At 45.4% G+C, this 22,295-nt stretch overlaps 1 protein-coding gene across 1 annotated transcript in view; it reads right to left on the minus strand.

The window, feature by feature from the left end:
- Window positions 1-22,295, minus strand: part of LOC115461873 (chondroitin sulfate proteoglycan 4-like) — a 122,248-nt gene that overhangs the window by 55,316 nt on the left and 44,637 nt on the right. Inside the window, exons 4-5 of the mRNA XM_030191932.1 lie at window positions 13,075-13,545; window positions 2,960-3,136 (exon numbers count right to left, since the gene is read on the minus strand). Of these exons, the coding sequence (XP_030047792.1) occupies window positions 2,960-3,136; window positions 13,075-13,545 (648 nt within the window). The remainder of the gene's footprint in view (window positions 1-2,959; window positions 3,137-13,074; window positions 13,546-22,295) is intronic.

Here is a 22,295-nt window from a genome sequence, read left to right on the forward strand (position 1 = left end):
AATAGAGAAAGGGGGAGAGGAGAGGTGGGTTTAGGGAGAAAGATGAGAAGCTCGGTTTTGGCCATGTTAAGTTTCAGATGACGTTGAGACATCCAGGCAGCAATATCAGATAGGCAGGCTGAAACATTGGTCTGGATGCTGGTTGAGATTTCAGGGGTAGAGAGGTAGATCTGGGAGTCGTCAGCGTAGAGATGGTATTGAAAGCCATGGGATGATATCAGAGAGCCAAGGGAAGAAGTGTGGATGGAGAACAGGAGAGGAATCGAGAACAGAACCTTGAGGTACACCGATTGGTAGTGGGATAGAAGTGGAAGAGGATCCTCCAGAGTGTACACTAAAGGTGCGAAGCGAGAGGTAGGAGGAGAACCAGGAAAGAACAGAGCCCTGGAATCCAAGTGAAGACAGCGTATCAAGGAGTAGGCTGTGATCAACAGTGTCAAAAGCGGCGGATAGATCGAGAAGGATGAGGATAGAATAGAGACCTTTGGATTTGGCCAGAAACAGGTCGTTGGAAACTTTTGTAAGTGCAGTTTTAGTTGAATGAAGAGGGCGAAAACCAGATTGGAGTGGGTCAAGAACAGCATGAGATGAAAGAAAGTCAAGACAGCGGTGGTGAACGGCGTTCAAGTATCTTGGAGAGGAAGGGGAGGAGGGAGATGGGTCGATAGTTGGAAGGACAGGTAGGGTCAAGTGAAGGCTTCTTAAGGAGTGGTGTGACCACAGCATGTTTGAAGGCTGCCCTTTCCATCCACCATTGCCCTCCTCCTCCTCTCCCATCCATCCAGGATTTGCCCTCCCTCTCTCTCCCTTCCATCCAGGATCTGTCCCCTCTCTCTCTGCCCCTTCTTTTCAGCCCTCAGTTCCAGCCCCATTATCTCAACAGTCCACAGTTTCAGCTCCTAGTTTCAGCCCCAACCCTTTTCTCCCACCACCAGTCCCGAGATTCAGCCCCAGCCACTTTCTCCCTGTCCCCTCTTCAGTCCCCAATCTCCCCAGTTTCAACCCTACTACTACTACTATTTAGCATTTCTATAGCGCTACAAGGCATACGCAGCGCTGCACAAACACAGAAGAAAAACAGTCCCTGCTCAAAGAGCTTACAATCTAATAGACAAAAAATAAATAAAGTAAGCAAATCAAATCAATTAATGTGAACGGGAAGGAAGAGAGGAGGGTAGGTGGAGGCGAGTGGTTACAAGTGGTTACGAGTCAAAAGCGATGTTAAAGAGGTGGGCTTTCAGTCTAGATTTAAAGGTGGCCAAGGATGGGGCAAGACGTAAGGGCTCAGGAAGTTTATTCCAGGCGTAGGGTGCAGCGAGACAGAAGGCGCGAAGTCTGCCCCTTTTCAGCCCCCAGTTCCAGTACTAGCCCCCTTATCCCACCTACCCTCCTTTTCAGCCCCCAGTTCGTCTCCTTCATCCACCTGTCTTGCATTATGACCCCCCTTTTCAGCCCCAGCCTCTCATCTGCCCCCCCTTTTCAGCCCCAGACCCATTCTCCCACCTGCCCCTGTATCAGGCATGGCCCCATTCTCCCTCCTGCCCATTCTCAGACCCCAGTTCTAGCTCCCTTCTCCCATCTGAGCCCCCCTCCCACCAAGTCTCTACCTGCCTACCCTCAGCTCCCTCGACAGCCCCATTCTGTCTGTTCCTCGGCCCCCTGCATTTAAAAACAAATCTCTGAATCGGCAGCGTCTTGATGAAGGAGATCGCCTCCTCGGGCCTTCCCTCACTGTGTTCCGCCCTCCTCTGATGTAACTTCCTATTTCCGCTAGGGCGGGACACAGTGAGGGAAGGCAAAGAAGGCGATCTGCTTCTTTCACCCAGATGCGAGGAACTGTATGCTGGCACTGCACTGCCGATTCAGAGATAAAGGGGATGGGACAACTTCCCTATGAGGAAAGGCTAAAGCGTCTAGGGCTCTTCAGCTTGGAGAAAAGACGGCTGAGGGGAAATATGATAGAGGTCTATAAAATAATGAGTGGAGTGAGTTGAATGGGTAGATGTAAAGCATCTGTTTATGCTTTCCAAAAATACTAGGACTAGGGGGCATGCGATGAAGCTACAATGTAGTAAATTTAAAACGAATCGGAGAAAATGTTTCTTCACTCAACGTGTAATTAAACTCTGGAATTCATTGCCAGAGAATGTGGTAAAGGAGGTTAGCTTAGCAGAGTTTAAAAAAGGTTTGGACGGCTTCCTAAAGGAAAAGTCCATAGACCATTATTAAATGAACTTGGGGAAAATCTACTATTTCTGTGATAAGCAGTATAAAATGTTTTGTACTTTTTTGGGATCTTGCCAGGTATTTGTGACCTGGATTGGCCACTGTTGGAAACAGGATGCTGGGCTTGATGGACCTTTGGTCTGCACCAGTATGGCAATACTTATGTACTTATATATGCACATGAGGTGGGTCTCTTTCAACTGAAAGGAAGCTCTGGAACGAGAAGTCATAAATGAACATGAAAAGGGATAGCCTAAGGAAATATTTCTTTATGGAAAGGGTGGCGCATGAATGGATCAATCTTCCAGTGGATGTGGTACAGATGAAAACTGTATCTGAATTCATAAAATCATGGGATAAGCACAGAGGATCTCTGAGGGCACGGAAGGGATTGTAGAGCTCTTTGCCGTTATTTTCTATATTTCTATGTAAAATGACTAAATGGAACTGTTTTTAAGTCTGCCTTAAAAAAATGAATGAATAAAATGTCATTAAATTTTCAAAAGGCTGTGTGTGAAAACAATAATTTTTCTGCAAACTTACCAGGGACTAAAAATCACAATTTAACATGGAAATGACACTGTGAATATGTACAGCATTTCTGTTTGGGGGGTTATAGGCAGATACACCCACATACATAGACAAGTATCTTTGAAACAGTTAAAAAATATTACAATCTGAACTTTATATTGTAACACTTGTTGAATAAATGAAAAAGTGGGAACTCGCTTACCTTAAATATGCTGTTTGCCGTTATTACTGGAACTTCATCATTTACCGACTCAACAGCTACAAAAACCATTTGGGGCAAACTCTGTTTCCAGAGCTCTGAGTTATTAGCAAGAATTGCAAAGTTGTCATGCAATGTGTCACTACCGTCATGAACATAGTAAATTAATTCTTGCTGTACCTGGGGAAACATATACCAAAATGTAAAATGTACCAGGTTTTGAAATAATCTACCATTATATACCCCCCTGTTTACTAAAGCTTAGCTTGAGTTATCTGCAGCAGGGCCAATTTTATTCCTATGGGCCCTGCTGCAGATAACTCGAGCTAAGCTTTAGTAAACAACCCCAACAGTGTTTTAGCTTTTAAAGATCAAAATACAGAAGTTGCACATATAACAACATCATAATTATTGCTAGTAACAGTAAATTATCAGCATTTACATAAGTACATAAGTATTGCCATACTGGGAAAGACCAAAGGTCCATCAAGCCCAGCATCCTGTTTCCAACTGTGGCCAATCCAGATCACAAATGCCTGGCAAGATCCCAAAAAAGTACAAAACAATTTATACTGCTGGATTTTCCCCAAGTCCATTTAATAACAGTCTATGGACTTTTCCGTTAGGAAGCCATCCAAACCTTTTTTAAACTCCGCTAAGCTAACTGCCTTTACCACATTCTCTTTTGCATGCATGCCACTTTTCATTCACGTTATAATTCTTAACCAGTATGATAAAAAATGTATATACATATTACCTCCTCTGAGGTAAAGGTCTGGACACCAACTTTGGTGATAGGACCTGTCCGACAGTTTTGATGCGGATGGGGAGAGAAAACAATACAATACAGATTCTTGTATACTGAAACCATTTGGTTTACTGCGAGTTACAAAATCAAAAAACTAATATAACAATAGGAATTACATTAAAATTAATACTAGTTTGAAACAATTAGGCTAATCTTTAAAAACTGTTTCAGAAATTTTAAACTTTTTTTCTAAACTGCATATAGTTAGATTCCAGTCTAATATCTGATGGTAGTAAATTCCAGCTACATGCAGCTTGATAAGCGATATAGAGAGAAAGTATTTCCTTATATTTAACCCCTTTTACAGAGGAAAAGTGAAGAATCAAATCACATTGATTATGTAAACATTTTTCAAATGGTGGAAAATCTAACAAATGCACCTTATACACTAGGGCTAGCCCATGGATTATTCTAAATATAAAAGTAGGCAATTTGAAAATGGAGTGAGCCAATGTAGTCTAAAGATGATAAAGCAACTCCACTTTTAAATACTTACTTTTCCAGATTAGACGTGCTGATATATTATGCAAGGTTTGCTACATTTTCTTCATTGTAGAATTACATCCTATACATAAAATGTTGCAATAATCCTATACTATCATCTCAAACTGTGTAAATGAAAAATATTTACAAATTCATTGAAGCATTTTTAATTTATATGTATATAAAAAACCCTATGTTGTCATATTATTAATGTTATTATTATTAATCCATAGTTAGGCACAAGTCTAATGTGACAGCTAAAATTTTTAAAAAGGATTCTAACATATGGTAAAATTATGTATAATCATACCTGATAATTTTCTTTCCATTAATCATAGCTGATCAATCCATAGACTGGTGGGTTGTGTCCATCTACCAGCAGGTGGAGATAGAGAGCAAACTTTTGCCTCCCTATATGTGGTCATGTGCTGCCGGAAACTCCTCAGTATGTCGATATCAAAGCTCCATCCGCAGGACTCAGCACTTAGAGAATTACACCCACGAAGGGACACTCTGCCCAGCTCACCACCGCCGAAACGGGGGAGGGGAATTAACCCAGCTCATCCCCACACAAGTGGGGGAGGGGAATCCGTCCAGCTCATCCCCGCGGAGCGGGGGAGGGACACCACACCCGCCGATGCGGGGGGATCTGGCTTATCCTGCAACCGCAACCGCGGGAGGAGCTGACTGACCCTAACACCGCCGAAGCGGGAGGGGTACAAAGCTGCCCTACAGCCGCACGAAGCGGGAGGGAGTGCCGGCAGAATTTATGTCTCAATCCAGCCCCGTAAAACGGAGGGGAGAGGAATGCAGCAGCTCACTGTAACACAAACTCGTCTCAACTCTTGAAGAATCCAAGTGAAAGAACTTGAACACGAAGTCTTTCTGAAATAACTGAAGACTAAACTTGAACCTGAAATGCAACCAGAATAAAAACAGAACAGATATCTGGGAGGGGCTATGGATTGATCAGCTATGATTAATAGAAAGAAAATTATCAGGTATGATTATACATAATTTTACCTTCCATATCATCAAGCTGATCAATCCATAGACTGGTGGGATGTACCGAAGCAGTACTCACCCAGGGCGGGACATTGAAATCCCTGACCTCAACACTGAAGCTCCAAACCGGGCCTCCGCCCGTGCAGCCACAGTCAAACAGTAATGCTTGGAGAATGTATGAGCCGAAGCCCAAGTTGCCGCCTTGCATATCTCTTCCAAGGAGACGGATCCGGCCTCTGCCATCGAGGCCGCCTGAGCTCTCGTGGAGTGAGCCTTCAGCTGGATAGGCGGCACCTTCCCCGCGGCCACATAAGCCGCTGCAATGGCTTCCTTGACCCATCTTGCCACTGTAGGCTTAGCAGCCTGCAGACCCTTACGAGGACCTGCAAACAGGACAAACAGATGATCCGATTTCCGGAAATCATTGGTCACTTCCAAGTATCTGAAGATGACTCGTCTCACATCCAGATATTTAAGAGCAGAGTACTCCTCTGGGTAGTCCTCCCTACGAAAGGAAGGGAGACAGAGCTGCTGATTCACATGGAAGCGAGAAACAATCTTGGGCAGGAAGGAAGGCACTGTGCGAATAGTCACTCCTGCCTCAGTGAACTGCAGAAAAGGCTCTCGACATGAGAGCGCCTGGAGCTCGGAAACTCTTCTGGCTGAAGTGATAGCCACCAAAAAGACTGCTTTCAACGTCAGGTCTTTCAGAGATGCCCTCGACAAGGGTTCAAAAGGCGGCTTCTGCAATGCTCTTAGCACCAGGTTGAGATTCCACGCAGGCACCACTGAGTGCAGAGGAGGGCGCAGGTGATTAACTCCCTTGAGAAAGCGCACCACATCTGGCTGCGAAGCCAGGGAAGCACCCTTCAGGCGGCCCCTGAAGCAAGCCAGAGCCGCTACCTGGACTTTAAGGGAACTGAGCGACAGGCCTTTCTCCAGACCTTCTTGCAGGAACGCCAACACTGAAGAAATTGGAGCAGTGAAGGGAGAAAGTGAGCCTGCTTCACACCATGCTGCAAAGATACGCCAAACCCTGGCGTAAGCAGTAGAAGTAGAGCGCATCCTCGCTCTCAGCATAGTGGCGATGACCTTGTCTGAGAAGCCCTTCTTCCTCAGACGCTGCCGCTCAATAGCCAGGCCGTAAGACCAAAGGGAGAGGGATCCTCCATCACCACGGGACCCTGATGTAACAGGCCCTGCTCCACTGACAGCCGCAGAGGATCGTCGACTGAGAGCCTGATCAAGTCCGCATACCAGGGACGTCTGGGCCAATCCGGACCCACCAGGATTACCCTGCCGGGATGCTTTGCCACCCGGTCTAGCACCCTGCCCAACATGGGCCAGGGCGGGAACACATAGAGGAGCTCTTGTGTCGGCCACTGTTGGAGAAGAGCATCTACTCCCAGGGATCGAGGGTCCCGTCGTCTGCTGAAAAAGCGCGGCACTTGGCAATTGGCCGATGACGCCATCAGATCTAGGCTCGGCTGGCCCCAGCGCTTCGTAATGTCCAAGAACGCCTGAGCAGATAGCTGCCACTCTCCGGGCTCCAAGGTATGGCGACCGAGAAAGTCCGCCTTGACATTCATGACTCCGGCAATGTGGGCCGCTGAAAGCTGCTCCAGGTTCGCTTCCGCCCACTGGCAAAGACTCATAGCCTCCTTGGCTAGAGGGGCGCTCTTGGTACCTCCCTGGCGGTTGATATAGGCCACAGCCGTGGCATTGTCCGACAGGACCCGTACAGGCTACAACACCAGTACCGGGATAAACTCCAATAACACCAACCGAATGGCTCTGAGTTCCAGGAGGTTGATAGACCACTTGCCTCTGCAGGAGACTAGAGCCCCTGCGCTGTCCTTCCCAAGCAGTGGGCTCCCCAGCCCATCAAAGAGGCGTCTGTCGTGACGACAATCCACTCCGGGGTCACCAGAGGCAATCCTGCAGACAACTTGTCTGTCTGCGTCCACCAGCCCAGCGCCTTGCGCACTGCTGGGTCCACGGGAAGGCGCACAGCATAATCCTCCGACATCGGAGTCCAGCGCAGCAGCAGAGATAGCTGTAGTGGTCTCATATGAGCCCTGGCCCAGGGCACTACTTCCATCATGGCCGTCAGAGCCCAACAGCTGCAAGTAGTCCCAAGCCCGAATAGGAGAGGCTACTAGGAACTAGTCCACCTGAGCCTGAAGCTTGACAATCCGATTGTCTGGCAGGAACACTCTGCCCACTTGGGTGTCGAATCGAACTCCCAGATACTCCAGGGACTGAGTCGGGCGCAGCTGGCTCTTCTTCCAGTTGATGATCCATCCCAGGGAGCTCACAAGAGCAACTACCCGGTCCATAGCTTTGCCGCACTCTGCATAAGAGGGGGCTCGGATCAACCAGTCGTCCAGATAAGGATGGACTTGTACTCCTTCCTTTAGCAGGAAGGCCGCTATGACCCCCATTACTTTGGAAAAGGTCCGCGGAGCAGTAGCCAACCCGAAAGGGAGGGCTCTGAACTGGAAGTGTCGTCTCAGGACTGTAAAACGCAGAAAGCGTTGGAGAGGAGGCCAGATGGGAATATGCAGGTACGCTTCCTTGATGTCCAAGGAAGCCAAGAACTCTCCTGCCTTCACTGCCGCTATAACAGAGCGGAGAGTCTCCATGCGAAAGTGCCTCACTTTCCAGGCCCGATTGACCCCTTTGAGGTCGAGGATAGGCCGGACAGAACCTCCTTTCTTTGGAACCACAAAGTAAATGGAGTAACGTCCCTTGCCAATCTGATTTTTTGGCACCGGAACGACCGCACCCAGGCGGATCAGGTTGTCCAAGGTCTGCTGCACTGCCACAGCTTGACCGGAGACTTGCAGGGAGAGAGTACAAACCCGTCTCTTAAGGGTTGGCAGAACTCTAGCTTGTAGCCGTCTCTGATGACTTCCAGCACCCACGCGTCTGAAGTTATAGTGGTCCACTCGCCCAGAAATGAGGACAGCCGTCCTCCAATCTGCACTGGGGCGTGGACCAAGGCCCCGTCATTGGGTACGAGACCCTGGGGGAGGACCGGAGGGAGCACCTCCGGGACGGCGGTCTCTGCGAAAGGAATGCTGCTTGGGGGAGAAATTCCTCTTGAAGGAAGAGGGGGCAGAGGAACCCGACTTGCCCGGGCGGTACCGACGGGCTTCCAGCAACCGTCCTCTGGAGGTACCGGGACGAGTACTAGCCCTGACCTCTGGTAATTTCTTGCCCTTAGACGTGCTGAGATCGGTCACGATTTTGTCCAGCTCGACCCCAAAGAGCAGCTTGCCTTTAAAAGGCAATCTAGCCAGGCGGGATTTAGAGGCGTGGTCAGCAGACCAATGTTTCAGCCAAAGCCACCGCCGCGCAGAGACTGTCTGAGCCATGCCTTTAGCTGAGGCTCTCAAGACATCATACAGCAAGTCTGCCAAATAGGCTAAGCCCGATTCCAGGGCCGGCCAATCAGCCCTCAAGGAAAGATCCGAGGGGGAAGCCCGCTGCACCATAGTCAGGCACGCCCTGGCCACATAGGAGCCGCAAACTGAGGCCTGCAAACTTAAAGCAGCTGCCTCAAAGGACGACCTTAAGGCCGCCTCCAATCTTCTGTCTTGGGCGTCCTTTAGGGCCGTGCCACCTTCCACCGGCAACGCCGTTTTCTTAGTCACCGCAGTGATTAAAGAATCCACGGTAGGCCACAGATAGGCCTCACGTTCACTCACAGCCAAAGGATAGAGGCGGGACATAGCCCTAGCCACTTTAAGGCCCGTTTCCGGGACATCCCATTGAGCCGCAATTAAGGTGTGCATGGCATCATGCACGTGGAAGGATCTAGGCGGGCGCTTCGTCCCCAGCATAATGGCAGAGCCAACAGGGGCTGAGGGAGAGACGTCCTCCGGAGAGGAAATCTTCAAAGTGTCCATGGCCTGTAAAAACAGGTTGGGCAAATCCTCTGGGCTAAAAAGCCGCGCTGCAGAGGGGTCATCCGCTCCATCCGAGCGGGGATCTATCTCCTCCAAGGAATCCGCAAAGGACCGTTGGGAGACCTCAGACACGCTGCCCTCATCTACATCGGAGGAGACAAAGTCCTCCAAGGCCTGGAAATCAACCCGAGGGCGTTTCCCTCTGGGAACCTCAACCTCTTTATCAGAAGAGGGAGCAGGGGCAGCGTTTTGCATGAGGAAAGCCTGATGCAGCAGCAAAACAAACTCGGGGGAGAAACCCCCCAGACTGTGCACTTCCGCAGCCTGGGCAACAGCCCTAGACGCACTCTCAACCGGCGCTCGCAATAGCGGGGGAGAGACATGCTGCGCATCCAAAATGGCGTCCGGCGCGAAACTCCGCGAAGGAGCCGCGCGGGAAGAACGGCGCTTAACTTTAGCCGCTTGTGCCGTCGCCCAAATTAAGGGCGTTCATAGCATTAATGTCTCCAACCTCAAGGGCGGCCCACGAAGAAGCCGTCCGAGCCGCGTGGCCGGCCAAGATGGCGGAGGCGAGGAGCGGGGGATGGGCGTTTATGGCGGGAAAAAACCGCCACGCCGGAGGAACGACCGGGACATTCATCGGTCACTAAACTGTCACCCATCAAGGGCGAATCAGGTTGTAAAACCCCCGCATCCCCTCTAGAAGCGCTCCAGCGATCCGGGGAGCGACCCTTTGCGCCCTCGCCCTCCGACGCCATATGCCACGAGGAGAAGAATCGGGGAACCCCCTGCCCGCTATAAAAAGGTAAAATTACCTGCTTGCCGCTCCGAGCTGTAACGAACTGGTGTCCCAGTGAGTAGCTGCAATGAACGTTTAAAGAAACGTCGAATTAAACGCCTTTAAAGACGTTTAAAATTTTTTTTTTTTTTTTTTTTAAACGGAGCCAGCGGGAGGGGGGAGAAAAGGAGGGACCTGGCACCACCAGGTTTGCACTTGCTCAAAAGAGCCCTCAACCCCAGGCCTCAACAAAACCTAAGGATTAGGCTTGGAGGCCTAGCCAGAGCTGCTGCTGTGTGTGACCACCACCTGCTGAGATAGAGAACATACTGAGGAGTTTCCGGCAGCACATGACCACATATAGGGAGGCAAAAGTTTGCTCTCTATCTCCACCTGCTGGTAGATGGACACAACCCACCAGTCTATGGATTGATCAGCTTGATGATATGGAAGTTTAGTATTACCCATGTTCAAATATACAGTACAGTAGGCAATGGAGACCCCTAAACAAAGTCATCTCCCTTTATCCTTATTTAAAATTAAATTTATAATTACTAGCCCAGCCCATTTTTCAGTTTTAGTTAAACAATTTTAAATCAAGATTGTAATGTTATCTAGCTCCTGAGGAACAGGTAGCAGTGGAGTAATATCATCCACATATATAAAAAGCTTTGTGCTTACTAGAAATAATTATCTTCCAAGTGTACTCATTTAAAAAAAAAAAAAAAAAAAAAGACAAGGATGTCCCTTGTGGAACGCTACATATAAGGCACCAGAAGTTTGATTCCTCGGTTCTATTTTTCAAAACAAACAGTAAACTATTGCAATTACTGTAAGACCTACCTCATCCAGTAATTTTAATAAATGTCAAGATCCACTACTGAAGCTAAATCAAATTCTAATAGTACAACCTTATTACCTTTAGATAAACATAACCTTATTTCTGTCGTCAGAGTAGCTAACATACTTCCAGTGCTAAAGCCACTGTGGAATCCAGACTGAGATCCATGAAGTACATCATGTAGCTCTAAATTATCAGAAAGCTGTTTAGCAGCTAAGGGGCCCTTTTACTAAGCCGCGTAGGCGCCTATACACACCCATTTGGAACTACTGCCTGGCTACAACGTGGCCCGGGCAGTAATTTCATTTTGTATGCGCGTCCAGTAGGTGCACCGGAAATTTTCCGGTGCGCAGCACTAACCAGGCAATAATCAACATTGTACGCACACTGGCAATTATGCCCGGTTAACGCATGAGACCTTACCGCGGGTCGTAAGGTCTCAGGCCCAAAATGGACGCGCGCCAATTTTCATTTTGCAACATGTCCATTTTCGGCCAAAAAAAAGGCCTTTTTTTCAGGTGTGTTGAAAAATGGACCTGCGTGCGTCCAATACACACGTCTACACAAGCACAGGCCATTTTTCAGTGCACCTTAGTAAAAAAAAACCCTAAACTTCCTGTCATTTTTATGAAAATAGGGATGTTGGAAATGGGTCTATAGTTTTAGAGAATACAGTGATCTAACAATAGGTAATACAGTACAACTTAGAGGACCTCGGAAATACCATTGATTAAATAAGTTTTCTCTCCACATAGAAAGATAGAATAGAAAAGTTGGGGATCAGTTTTTAACAACTAGAGTGGATAAGGATCTAATGCACAAGAACGCAGAGAATTTTTTTTTTTAGTAATATATTACTTCCTCCGGTTAAAACTGACAAAAATTCTCCCAATATTTGTCAACAGGAGCATTGTTAATATTTCCAACAATATCCTCCAACTCTAAATCTGGCAGACATTTAATTCAATTGAGGATCTTAAATTATTTTAAAATAGCTAGATCTTCTACTGGTGGCAAGTTCTTTTGCCAACTATTACTAATTGCTTTTGGTAGACCAATATCCTCCACCATCTTATTTTCCTTACATCATTGACTAGATGATCTTCTGTTACTAACATTTTATATTTATAAATATTAAATTCAGCTCTCCAATGTTGTCTAGCCTCCAAAGTATCTACTTTAAGCCAAGCCATTTCCTTCTAAATGTCAATAGTTTGTCGTTATACCAAAGCAATTGTTTTTTTCTGAGTGACTGGTTATGCAATTACTATCTAAAGTTGTTTTAATCATTTTACCCCATTCCATCATAACTAATTCAGGATCTTTTGATTAATCTTTCAATAATGGCATTTTCCCCCAGTGACACACGTTCCATAAACAGGACTCTACTTACTTCCCACTATCTTCCATCTATCTTTCCAAAATAAAGTGATCTAACCAAATTAAAAGTTTCCATTTAATATCTATTGGCAATAGATTCTATGGAAAATCCATATTGTAAGCTACTATCACCCAATTATACTGGGTAAACTAGGCCTTCTCAAACCTACCCAGGGACCCCCACAGCCAGACAAATTTCCAAGATATCCACAAAGGATATGGATAAAATAAATTTACATATAATGGCTTTCCAATGCAGGCAGATTTATCTCATAAAAATTTACTGTGGATAACCTGAAAACCCTACTTGCTGGGGAAAACCAAATGAGAACTGTATGTCAAAAGGGAATCAAAGTGTTACAGAGTTTTTCATATACGTCACCAGTTCAAACCCAACTCAGGCTGGTTAAAAAAAAAAAAGTGGTCTGTAATAGGTTAATAGCCTCAGCTCAATTCCAGGATTCACAGGAGACATATTCACATTGCAGCTTTTGCTAGAGAGGTACATGTGACCTGAATTAGCCAGTATGATTGGAAACAAGATACTGGGCTACATGGACCACTGGTCTGACCCAGTATGGCTATTCTTATGTTCATATAGATCTATACATTCTGCACACCTGATGGCTGATATGTCATAAGGAGAGGAAGATAAGATAAGATATGATATTAGTAGGTAAACTGAGGGGGACAGGGATGATGATTGCCAAAGCCACACAGTTAGCAGTAGAACTACAGAAATACAGAAAAGAGTGATAGATCTCCTGATTACATCATTACAATTATTTATTTCTCAAAGGCTAAAAAGTCCAAATATTTCTCATGAATATGAAAATTCTACATTTTAACTGGTTTTGGATGATTAAAGAAAGAAAATACAAAACAGCAATACTGCAACATTTACATTACCTCTTTTGTAGTAAACGTGGTTAGGTTTACTCCCGGAAAACGAGTGTTTTCAATGTAACCATACTTTGGGGGCTCAAGTAAAATGAATTCACAACTGAGGCCCATGAAATGCTGATCAGAAATCTTTAGATAGTCCTCCGTCAGTGCCTTAGAACCACCTTCCACTACTGTAAAGTTCTGAACCTGTAATGGAATCAGCTTGGGAATGATGTCCACAAAGATCTCAATCCCACTGACTGGTCGGACACCATTTGTCGCATCCACCGTAAAATGGTCTCGCTGCTGGTTTGCAATAGTCTGCACATATTGAATGTTCCCACTGTTAATGTCCTGCTGTGTAAAGGTTGAAATTGACTTTTGTTCTGTACCAATATAGCCTTCTTCTGATTCAAACCGACGAATATATCCATACTTGGGGAAAACCACAACAGTGAACACGATTTCCAATGGAGAACTGTCCTCATGCACAACCTTAAATTTACACAAAACAGTTATATTACATACAATAAACTATATGAAGCTATGCTGAATTATTAATAATTCTGTCAGTGGAAATGTAACTTGACAACCTAAATATTTACCTTTTACTTCTTCAAGGAAGCGTATATATTCAAATATACAATGCTAAGAAAAAGGGAAGGGAATGGAACTTGATATACCGTCTTTCTGTGGTTTTTGCAACTACATTCAAAGTGATTTACATAGTATGTACAGGTATTTATTTGTATCTGGGGCAACTGAGGGTTAAATAACTTGCCCAGAGACACAAGGAGCTGCAGTGGGAAACAAATCCAGTTCCCCATAATCAAAGTCCACTGCACTAACCACTAGGCAACTCCTCCACTCAGGATAGCCTGTATTTTTGGGATCTAATCATGTTTGAACATAATCTAAAACCTGGTTGGGAGACAAGAATAACCTGGCTGAATGAAAAACTTGGCCAAAAATTATTTTTCATGATTATTCATGCAATAAAACAATTAAACTGTTTGTATCCTTGTGTGAATTCTTCATTTTGTAACTGCTGGCACCTCCATTTCCTGCAACTGTTAATCAGTCTCTCACATTGCCCTTGAGGAATTTTGGCCGATTCTTCCATACAGATCAGTTGCAACTTTGTCATATTTGAGGACTTCCTTGCATGAAAAGTGTGCTTCAGGTCAACACCTATGAAAAAGTGTTTGATGATCATCTGTCTGAACAGGATTATAAGGCCATTTCTAAATATTTGGGGCTGCATCCATCCACTATCAGATAGTCTACAAACAGAAAAAGTGAATCTACCTAGGAACAATTTCAATTACCCCAATGTTGACTGGATAAATGTCACACCAGAGCATGCTAGGGAGGTAAAATTCCTAGACGAAAATAAATGACTGCATCATGGAGCAGCTCAATAAGAAGAGGGGCTATTTTAGTCCTTAGTGACAAAGAGGATTTGGTGCTAGAGGTAGCTGTGATGGGGCCACTTGGAAACAGTGACCATAACATGGTCAAATTTGACGTAACTACAGTGAGGACAGCACAGAAATCTACTACACTGTTCAAGGAAATACCACCAGTTACTGATGAGGGGTTCATCAACTTTTCCACAGAAGGATACTTATTGTTGAGTAAATACAGTATATCATTTTAGTCTAAGTTAGTTATGCAATAGGTTATTTTCTTATTGGAATTCAGATGAGGATCCAACAATGTTTTGGAGAATACATTGGACTGACATAGATTGCTCTGTTTCTCAAACTATAGTATTTTATTTATTTATTGGGATTTATTAACCGCCTTTATGAAGAGATTCACCCAAGGCAGTGGTGTACAGTAGGTACAGTCTAACATCAAACTTACAATTTTGTTAACAGCATAACAATAGAAAAATGAACAAGTATAGATACAGACACAATGAAAGAGGAAAACTTGAAATGACCAAATTGAAACCTAATAATAGGACTATCATGAAACAGGATCAAAAATATACACCTTTAACAGCACTGAAATTTAAATAACAAGGATAAGCACAATCAATTTGAGTACAGTAAATCCTCGGTTTTTGTCGGTAATCAGTCCGAAAACAATTGGCGGAATCTGAAACCAACGAAAACTGAGGCAATAAGAAAGTACAGTAGAATAATCAACAGGCTTTACCAGGATGTGCTGCACAATACAAAAATCACCGTCAGTGAGCATCCAGCTCTGGGCCCTGGCCGCCTCTGTCTACAGGCCCGGGAGCTGACCGGGGTGAGCGTCCACACCTTGACCCTCCCCGACACTCCCTTTCAGTCCCTCCCAAGTAACGAGCGGAGGAGATCTCCCCCTTCTCACCTTGCCGAGCTCGATGGGTATGCAGTGGCGCTAAAGCAGCTAGTGTTGCCGGCTTCTCTGTCCTGCAGCGCACGCATGTCCGACATCAGCAGCTCTCCTCTCAAAGCACGCGCAAAGGCCGGCGGCTCCCCCCACCTCCTATACTATTAGTGGCATAGATAGCGCCCAAGCAGCGCCGGATAGAAAAGTAACCCCCTGTTCATCAGGATCGGCAACGTGCCGGCAATTTTGAAGTTGCAGCGGCAGCAGTTACTGGCGCTGTCCTCTCCATCTTCCAGACCCTGCCAGCTGAAGACGAAATCCGAGGCAAGAGACGAAAACCAAGACAAATTTTTGGATGAAAAAAAACGACGAAAACCAGAAAACGACGATAACCGAAGTCAACTAAAACCGAAGTTTTACTGTATATAAAACAGAGAACGTTTAGAGATAAGTTTGTAACAGGTTGCCTAAGTTGAAGTCCAAGTAGGTGTCTATTTTAGGGCTATTTGATAAGGATGCTGAGGTAGGAATCTGAACATCCATCTCTGAACAATCACAGTTCCCCCAGTATTTTACTAATACAATCACAGTTCCCCCAGTATTTTACTAAAGGCTCTGTCAAATGCAGAGCCTTTTGCAAAATACATATGAGGATGCTGGCATAGATGTATATCTACAGGTATATATGGCGAGAGCATTGATTTTGGTTTCAAGAAATTTGGAGTAGCCTAGTGGTTAGTGCAGTGGACTTTGATCCTGGGGAACTGAGTTCGATTCCCACTGCAGCTCCTTGTGACTCTGGGCAAGTCACCTAACCCTCCATTGCCCCTGGTACAAAATAAGTACCTGAATATATGTAAACCGCTTTGAATGTAGCTGCAAAAACCTCAGAAAGGCGGTATATCAAGTCCCATTTCCCTTTCCATGTACAGCAATAGAGAGCGGTATGATTCAGCAGCTTCCACAAGGGAGTATGGTCTGGGTGTGTTTTGGTGGAACTAGGGAGGGCTCAAAAATGGATGGCCAATCCAATGACAGAAGGGGAAGGGAGCAATAAAACAAATCATATACATCCATAAAAATAATCAACATCTATTATTTAAAACACTATTTTGTCATCCTCATAAAAATGGATGTTTATCTAAATCACATATATTCACAAAAATAGTCATCATATATAGTATAAAACACACAACAGCTCTCAGACAACATATACTACTAGCCGTTGAGCCCGTTAAAATGGGCTGGTGGGTCGCCGCCCCGTCTCGTCGCTATTCAACTTACATCTCTGCAACAGGCAGGCAGAGATCAGCTGAGCTCCCATCGGCCTTCCTTCTCTGCCTGTGTCCCGCCCTCGAGTGACGTAACGTCAACAAGGGCGGGACACAGGCAGGGAAGGAAGGCCAACGGCAGCTCAGCTGATCTGCCTGCTGCGGAGATGTAAGTTGAATAGCGAACAGACGGCCAGGTGGAGGGGTGGCGGAAGCGGCGACTCCGGGGGGAGGGGTGGTACCAGTGGCGGCGACCTCGGGGGGGGGGGTAGCGGTGGCGACCTCGGCGGTTCCCTCCCCTTCACGCAGTTTCCCTCTCTGTCCCCACCCCCCGTCATCACGTATTGACGCAGGGACGGGACAGACAGGGAAGTCTCTACTGCACATTTGCGAGTGAGTATGGTCACTCGCTGTTTATATGTTTGATAGGCAACTGACAGAGGAACCCACACAGGATTATACAAAACAGTTGAAAAATCTAATCAAAACACTCACAAAGCAAGTACAACCACAGCTAAAGAAACTCATACCAAACTACCCTTCTGTGGCCACATTGTACATGCCACCTAAAATCTATAAACCTGGACACTCTGACAGACTGATCATATCTGGTGATGGTACACTCACAGAGGAAACATCTGGACTTATAGAGGGGATTCTTAATCCTTTAGTACACAAAACAAACAGCTTCATACAAGACACCACAGACTTTCTGAACAAATTGGAAAATATCAAACAGTTACCACCAGGTGATCTTCTGGTCACAGCAAACAGTCCTCATGTAGATGGCATAGCTGCATGTGACAAGTTCCTAAAAACATACACCCTGGACCACCGATACACACCAGAAGCTATTACAAAATTAAAAAAATTAATTCTAAATCACAACTATTTTTGTTTCAATAATGACATTCATCTGCAAATCGTGGGCACTGCTATGGGCGCCAGGATGGCACCACAATAGGCAAACCTTTTCATGGAAGAACTGGAGGAGACATTCTTAAATACATATACAACTAAACCCTTAAAATACTACCAGTATATTGATGACATTTTTATGGATTTGGACTGAGGGAGAAGAGACTCAAACAATTTTACACTTCTTTCGATGCATACCATCCCCCAATCAAATTCAAAACTGATGACTCACAGTCAACTTTCTTTATACCACAGCCTCTATCAACAATGGCTATATAAAAACTTCTATATTCAGAAAACTGGCTCACAGATACAGCTACTTCCACCCTTCACATACGAAAAAATCCATTATACACAGTCAAGCCACACGATACCACCACATCTGTTCTGACCCTAAAGACAGATATAAACACCTAAAACCCCCAACTAAATCCTTCATACAAAAAGAACACAACCCCAAAATAATCTCAGAGAACATTACCTCGTCCCTTAAACCAACTAGAGAAAACTTACTGCAGTACAAACAAAAGAAAATCACAGAGAAAGTGCCCGTTGTAGTGGCATACAATTCAGAGTTTACCTAACTAAGAATCATCATAAAAGATTTACAGCCAATACTCGAGGAGGATGAATTATTGAAAGAGATATTCCCAGTTCCATCTATACTGGCCTTCTGACAACCACCAAATCAAACAGCAATTAGTGAAAACAAATCAGTAAATAGAAACTGAAAAAAGAGAATGTCACATGTCCCTGGAAGATATCAAATTGCAAACACATATCATAGGACCCCACAATCACTCACATGGGAAAAACATTCAGCATACAAGGATCCTACATAAGCTCTTCTTCAATGCTATGTTAGAGAGACAGGACAAATGCTTACAACAAGAATGAATCTACACAGACACATCAGAAACTATAGTGCTAACTAAGGTGACACCTCTGTAGGACAGCATTTTGACAGACCAGAGCACTGCACTAATGACTTTATGGTGAGAATACTAAAAGGAAATTTCAAAACCATCCAGGAATGTAAAACCTTTGAAGTTAAAATGATGAAATATTTTGGCACCCGCCAGACAGGACTTAAAGATCTGAGTTTCCTACCATATTATAAACCATAAAATTATACTGCTTTGTCACCCTCTGATCACCCATCCATCTCTCCGTATTTCTCACTCCCCTCCTCACTCACCCCTACCTTCCCCATGAGACTGTCTTTGCAAGGCTTTTATATTTCACAGATATATTCTGATAAATGTCATCATTTGCTCATTTCTGAATTTCTGATCCGAATAAGAGTTACCTTCAAAAGCTCATTAAAAAAATCTATTAACTTAGTCAAACTTTTTAAAAAAAGGCATCATTTTATTTTCTTTTGTCTTGTTTTATTTGTAGTCATCCTCATAAAAATGCAAGTTTATCTAAATCCCAAAATATGCCTGTGCAAATAATGCCTTTAACTGTTTCATAAAAAGATCAAGCCGCTGAAACAAACGAAGTCTCAATGGCAGTTCATGTTCTCAAACATCAAAGATATAAGCAAACGAGCAACAACTCTAATCCCTAAAGTAAAAAAAATCACTGTGGGCTTCAACAATTAACTAATTCAGTCAAACTACACATACCAGCATCAAACTCTCTCCAAAATTAACTCAAAATCCAGGCCCAATCACATGCCTGTCTCATACAACGATACTTACTCAACTGTGAACTGAAACCGTTAGAACTTTGACTAACTCCCTGAAAGTTCTGTCGGCACGAACATGGCTCCTGCTGCAATTTGCAGCAGACTTCCCGACATACACACACAGAGTTTTAAATAAAAAAAAAAAAAACACTTCTCAGAGCAAATTCCTCTGTTCTCTTTACCTGCCAGGGGCTTCTCTTGCAGCACTTTATATTGCTCCATATTACCTTCCGCTGCACATCTCTGCCCAGGAGCTGGCAGCTCTCACACTCAACACTCCTCTGGACCTGCTCCCTGCTTCCCGTGCACATACGAACCTAGACATCCCAAGCCGCACCAGAATTTGCCCCCAAAACCTGCAGGGAAGCTCTCTGGAGCTCTCCCCTGCACTACCCAGCATTCTACAAGTGCACTTCACCACTGGAACAAGCCTAGCTCTTCAAATCAGGCCACTTCCTCTCCGATCCAATTCCCGGCTTCTTCTGCGCATGTGCAGGAAAAATTGTGCATGCTCAGAAGCCCAACACAGCCTGTCCCTCATACTGTCTGTGCGGTCATTTTATAAGATGGATGTTCCTATGCTGCCACACAGACATCCATGTCCCATTCATAATTTGGACACGTCAGTTTGTAAAATGGATGTTCATGCTGGACGTTTCCAGTACATGCATGTCGATCTCACATGCATTTTAGAACAGGCTCTTTCCTGTTCTAAAATACATGCGAGATGGACATCCATTTGTAACGTTCTGATTTGAATGTCCTTTCTAAAATGCACCTCCACGTCTTTAAAAAAAAAACAGACTCGCAATCCTTCTACAATTGAGGCTAAAAGCACCTGCGTACATGTACATGTATATGTGGGTAATCTGTATACTGTGCACATACGAGTGGAGGAGTAGCCTAGTGGTTAGTGGAGCAGGCTTTGATCTTGGTGAACTTGGTTCGATTTCCACTACAGTTCCTTGTGACTTTGGGCAAGTCACTTAACCCTCTATTGCCCCAGGTACAAAATAAGTACCTGCACATAATACGTAAACTGCTTTGATTGTAACCATAAAAAGGAGGTATATCAAGTCCCATCCCCTTTGCCTTTATGTCTTCGACCATCAGGGCCGGTCCTAGGGTTTCTGGCGCCCTCCTGCAGCCTATTAGTCGGCGCCCCTACCCATCCAGAGGCGGGATCACTATGGCTCCACCCCTACAGTAGTCACACCCCTTTTACTAGCCATGGCATCATTGAAAATATTACATCTGTCTTCCCTCCCCTCCATCTATGTCCAACTATTCTCTCCCTGCCCTCCCCTCCATCCACCCATGTCCAGCAACTCCCCTGCCCTCCATCCATCTGTCCATCCATATCCAGCAATTCTCCTCTCCCCGGCTGCCCCCCTCCATCCATCCATCCATATCCTGCAATTCTCCTCTTTCTCCCCTGCCCTCCCCTCCATGTCCAGCAATTTCTCCTCTCTCCCTGGGCCCTGCCCTCCCATCCATCCTTGTCCATCGATGCTCCTCTCCCCCTTCACTCCTCCATCCAGCCATATCCAGCAATTCTCCTCCCTCCCCTCCATGTCCAGCAATTTCTCGTCTCTCCCTGGGCCCTGCCCTCCCATCCATGTCCATCCTTGTCCATCGATGCTCCTCTCTCCCCTTCCCTCCTCCATCCATCCATCCATATCCAGCAATTCTCCTCCCCCACCTCCCCTCCATATCTAGCAATTTCTCCTGTCACCCTGGGCCCTGCCCTCCCATCCATGTCCATCGATCATTGTTCCTCTCTCCCCTGCCCTCCCGCTCCCATGTACACCTGCCCGCCCTCTTCTCTAGTTTAAATCTTATGTTTAAATTCACCTCCGACGTCGCAGCAGCTGTGCAGCGTCAGTGAAAGCACTGCTGCCGACGTCTCCCAGCCTTCCCTTTGCTCGTTCGTTCCCTCAGTGTCCCGCCTTCTTCTGACTTCATTTCCTTGCAAGGGCGGGACACTGAGAAGGGAACGAACGAGCGAAGGGAAAGCTAGAGACGTCGGGCAGCAGTGCTTTCACTGACGCTGCACAGCTGCTGCAACGTCGGAGGTGAATTTAAACATAAGATTTAAACCAGAGAAGAGGTCAGCGCCCTCCTGCCATGCTTACCTCGCTTACTGGGTTGGACCGGCCCTGTCGATCATGCTCCACCCAAACTAAATCTTAAACATGCCTAAAGCACGTGTCTTCTTGTCACTGTATGTACTTTAATGCACATATACTGCAGGGTATATAAACACCTTTTTCCACAGGTAAAACAGGGTTTATCTGAGGGAAATAACTTTACAAAATTACTCCCGTGCACTAAAAATTGTTAGGAACTTTTTACAGGAAGGACTAAAAAATACCTTATATGGATGTCAAATTCTGTCCATGTTCATTTCCCTCGTATGTAACTTTCCACTGCCAGAAAAACTGTGGGCCCAACATTCGGCCTGTGACAGTAAGCAGCTGATAAGCCCTTCCATCTGCGGGCTGAACTAACCCCAGATATCTAATGCTGGGGCACGCGTGGCTCCTGGCACTGAATATCCAGGTATATCTGCAGACACAGAAGTTAACCAGGCACTGGCCAATATTCAGACTGGTGCCAGTACTCAGCACATTAAGTTAAGACAGCTGAAAATCGCTGCTAACCAGCTAAATTAACACACTACCCTAACCTACGTGGACATTAACTGGGTAAATATTAACTTCTGGCTTGTTCACTGGCCTTAGGAAGGAGCCCAGGTTAAACCCTTTTAAATATGGAACCCTGTATGCATAAGCTGAAAAACAACATTGATGGAAAATGGTGCTTCCCTCTTCCATCACTTGCATATGCTAAAAGAAAGACAAGTCTCACCAGAGAGACTGACCTCAGGGACAGGAAGCTTGGAACTATTCACTTCCTCCTCCTCCTCCTGCATTCATGCAATACGTCCAGCTCTGACAGTTTCCATTTATCACATGTAATAAAATGACTGCCTAGAGCTAGTCATACAGCCTGTGCTCTCCAATTTTATGGCTGAC

This window comes from Microcaecilia unicolor, chromosome 2, assembly GCF_901765095.1.
Source record: "Microcaecilia unicolor chromosome 2, aMicUni1.1, whole genome shotgun sequence".
Lineage (NCBI taxonomy): Eukaryota > Metazoa > Chordata > Amphibia > Gymnophiona > Siphonopidae > Microcaecilia > Microcaecilia unicolor.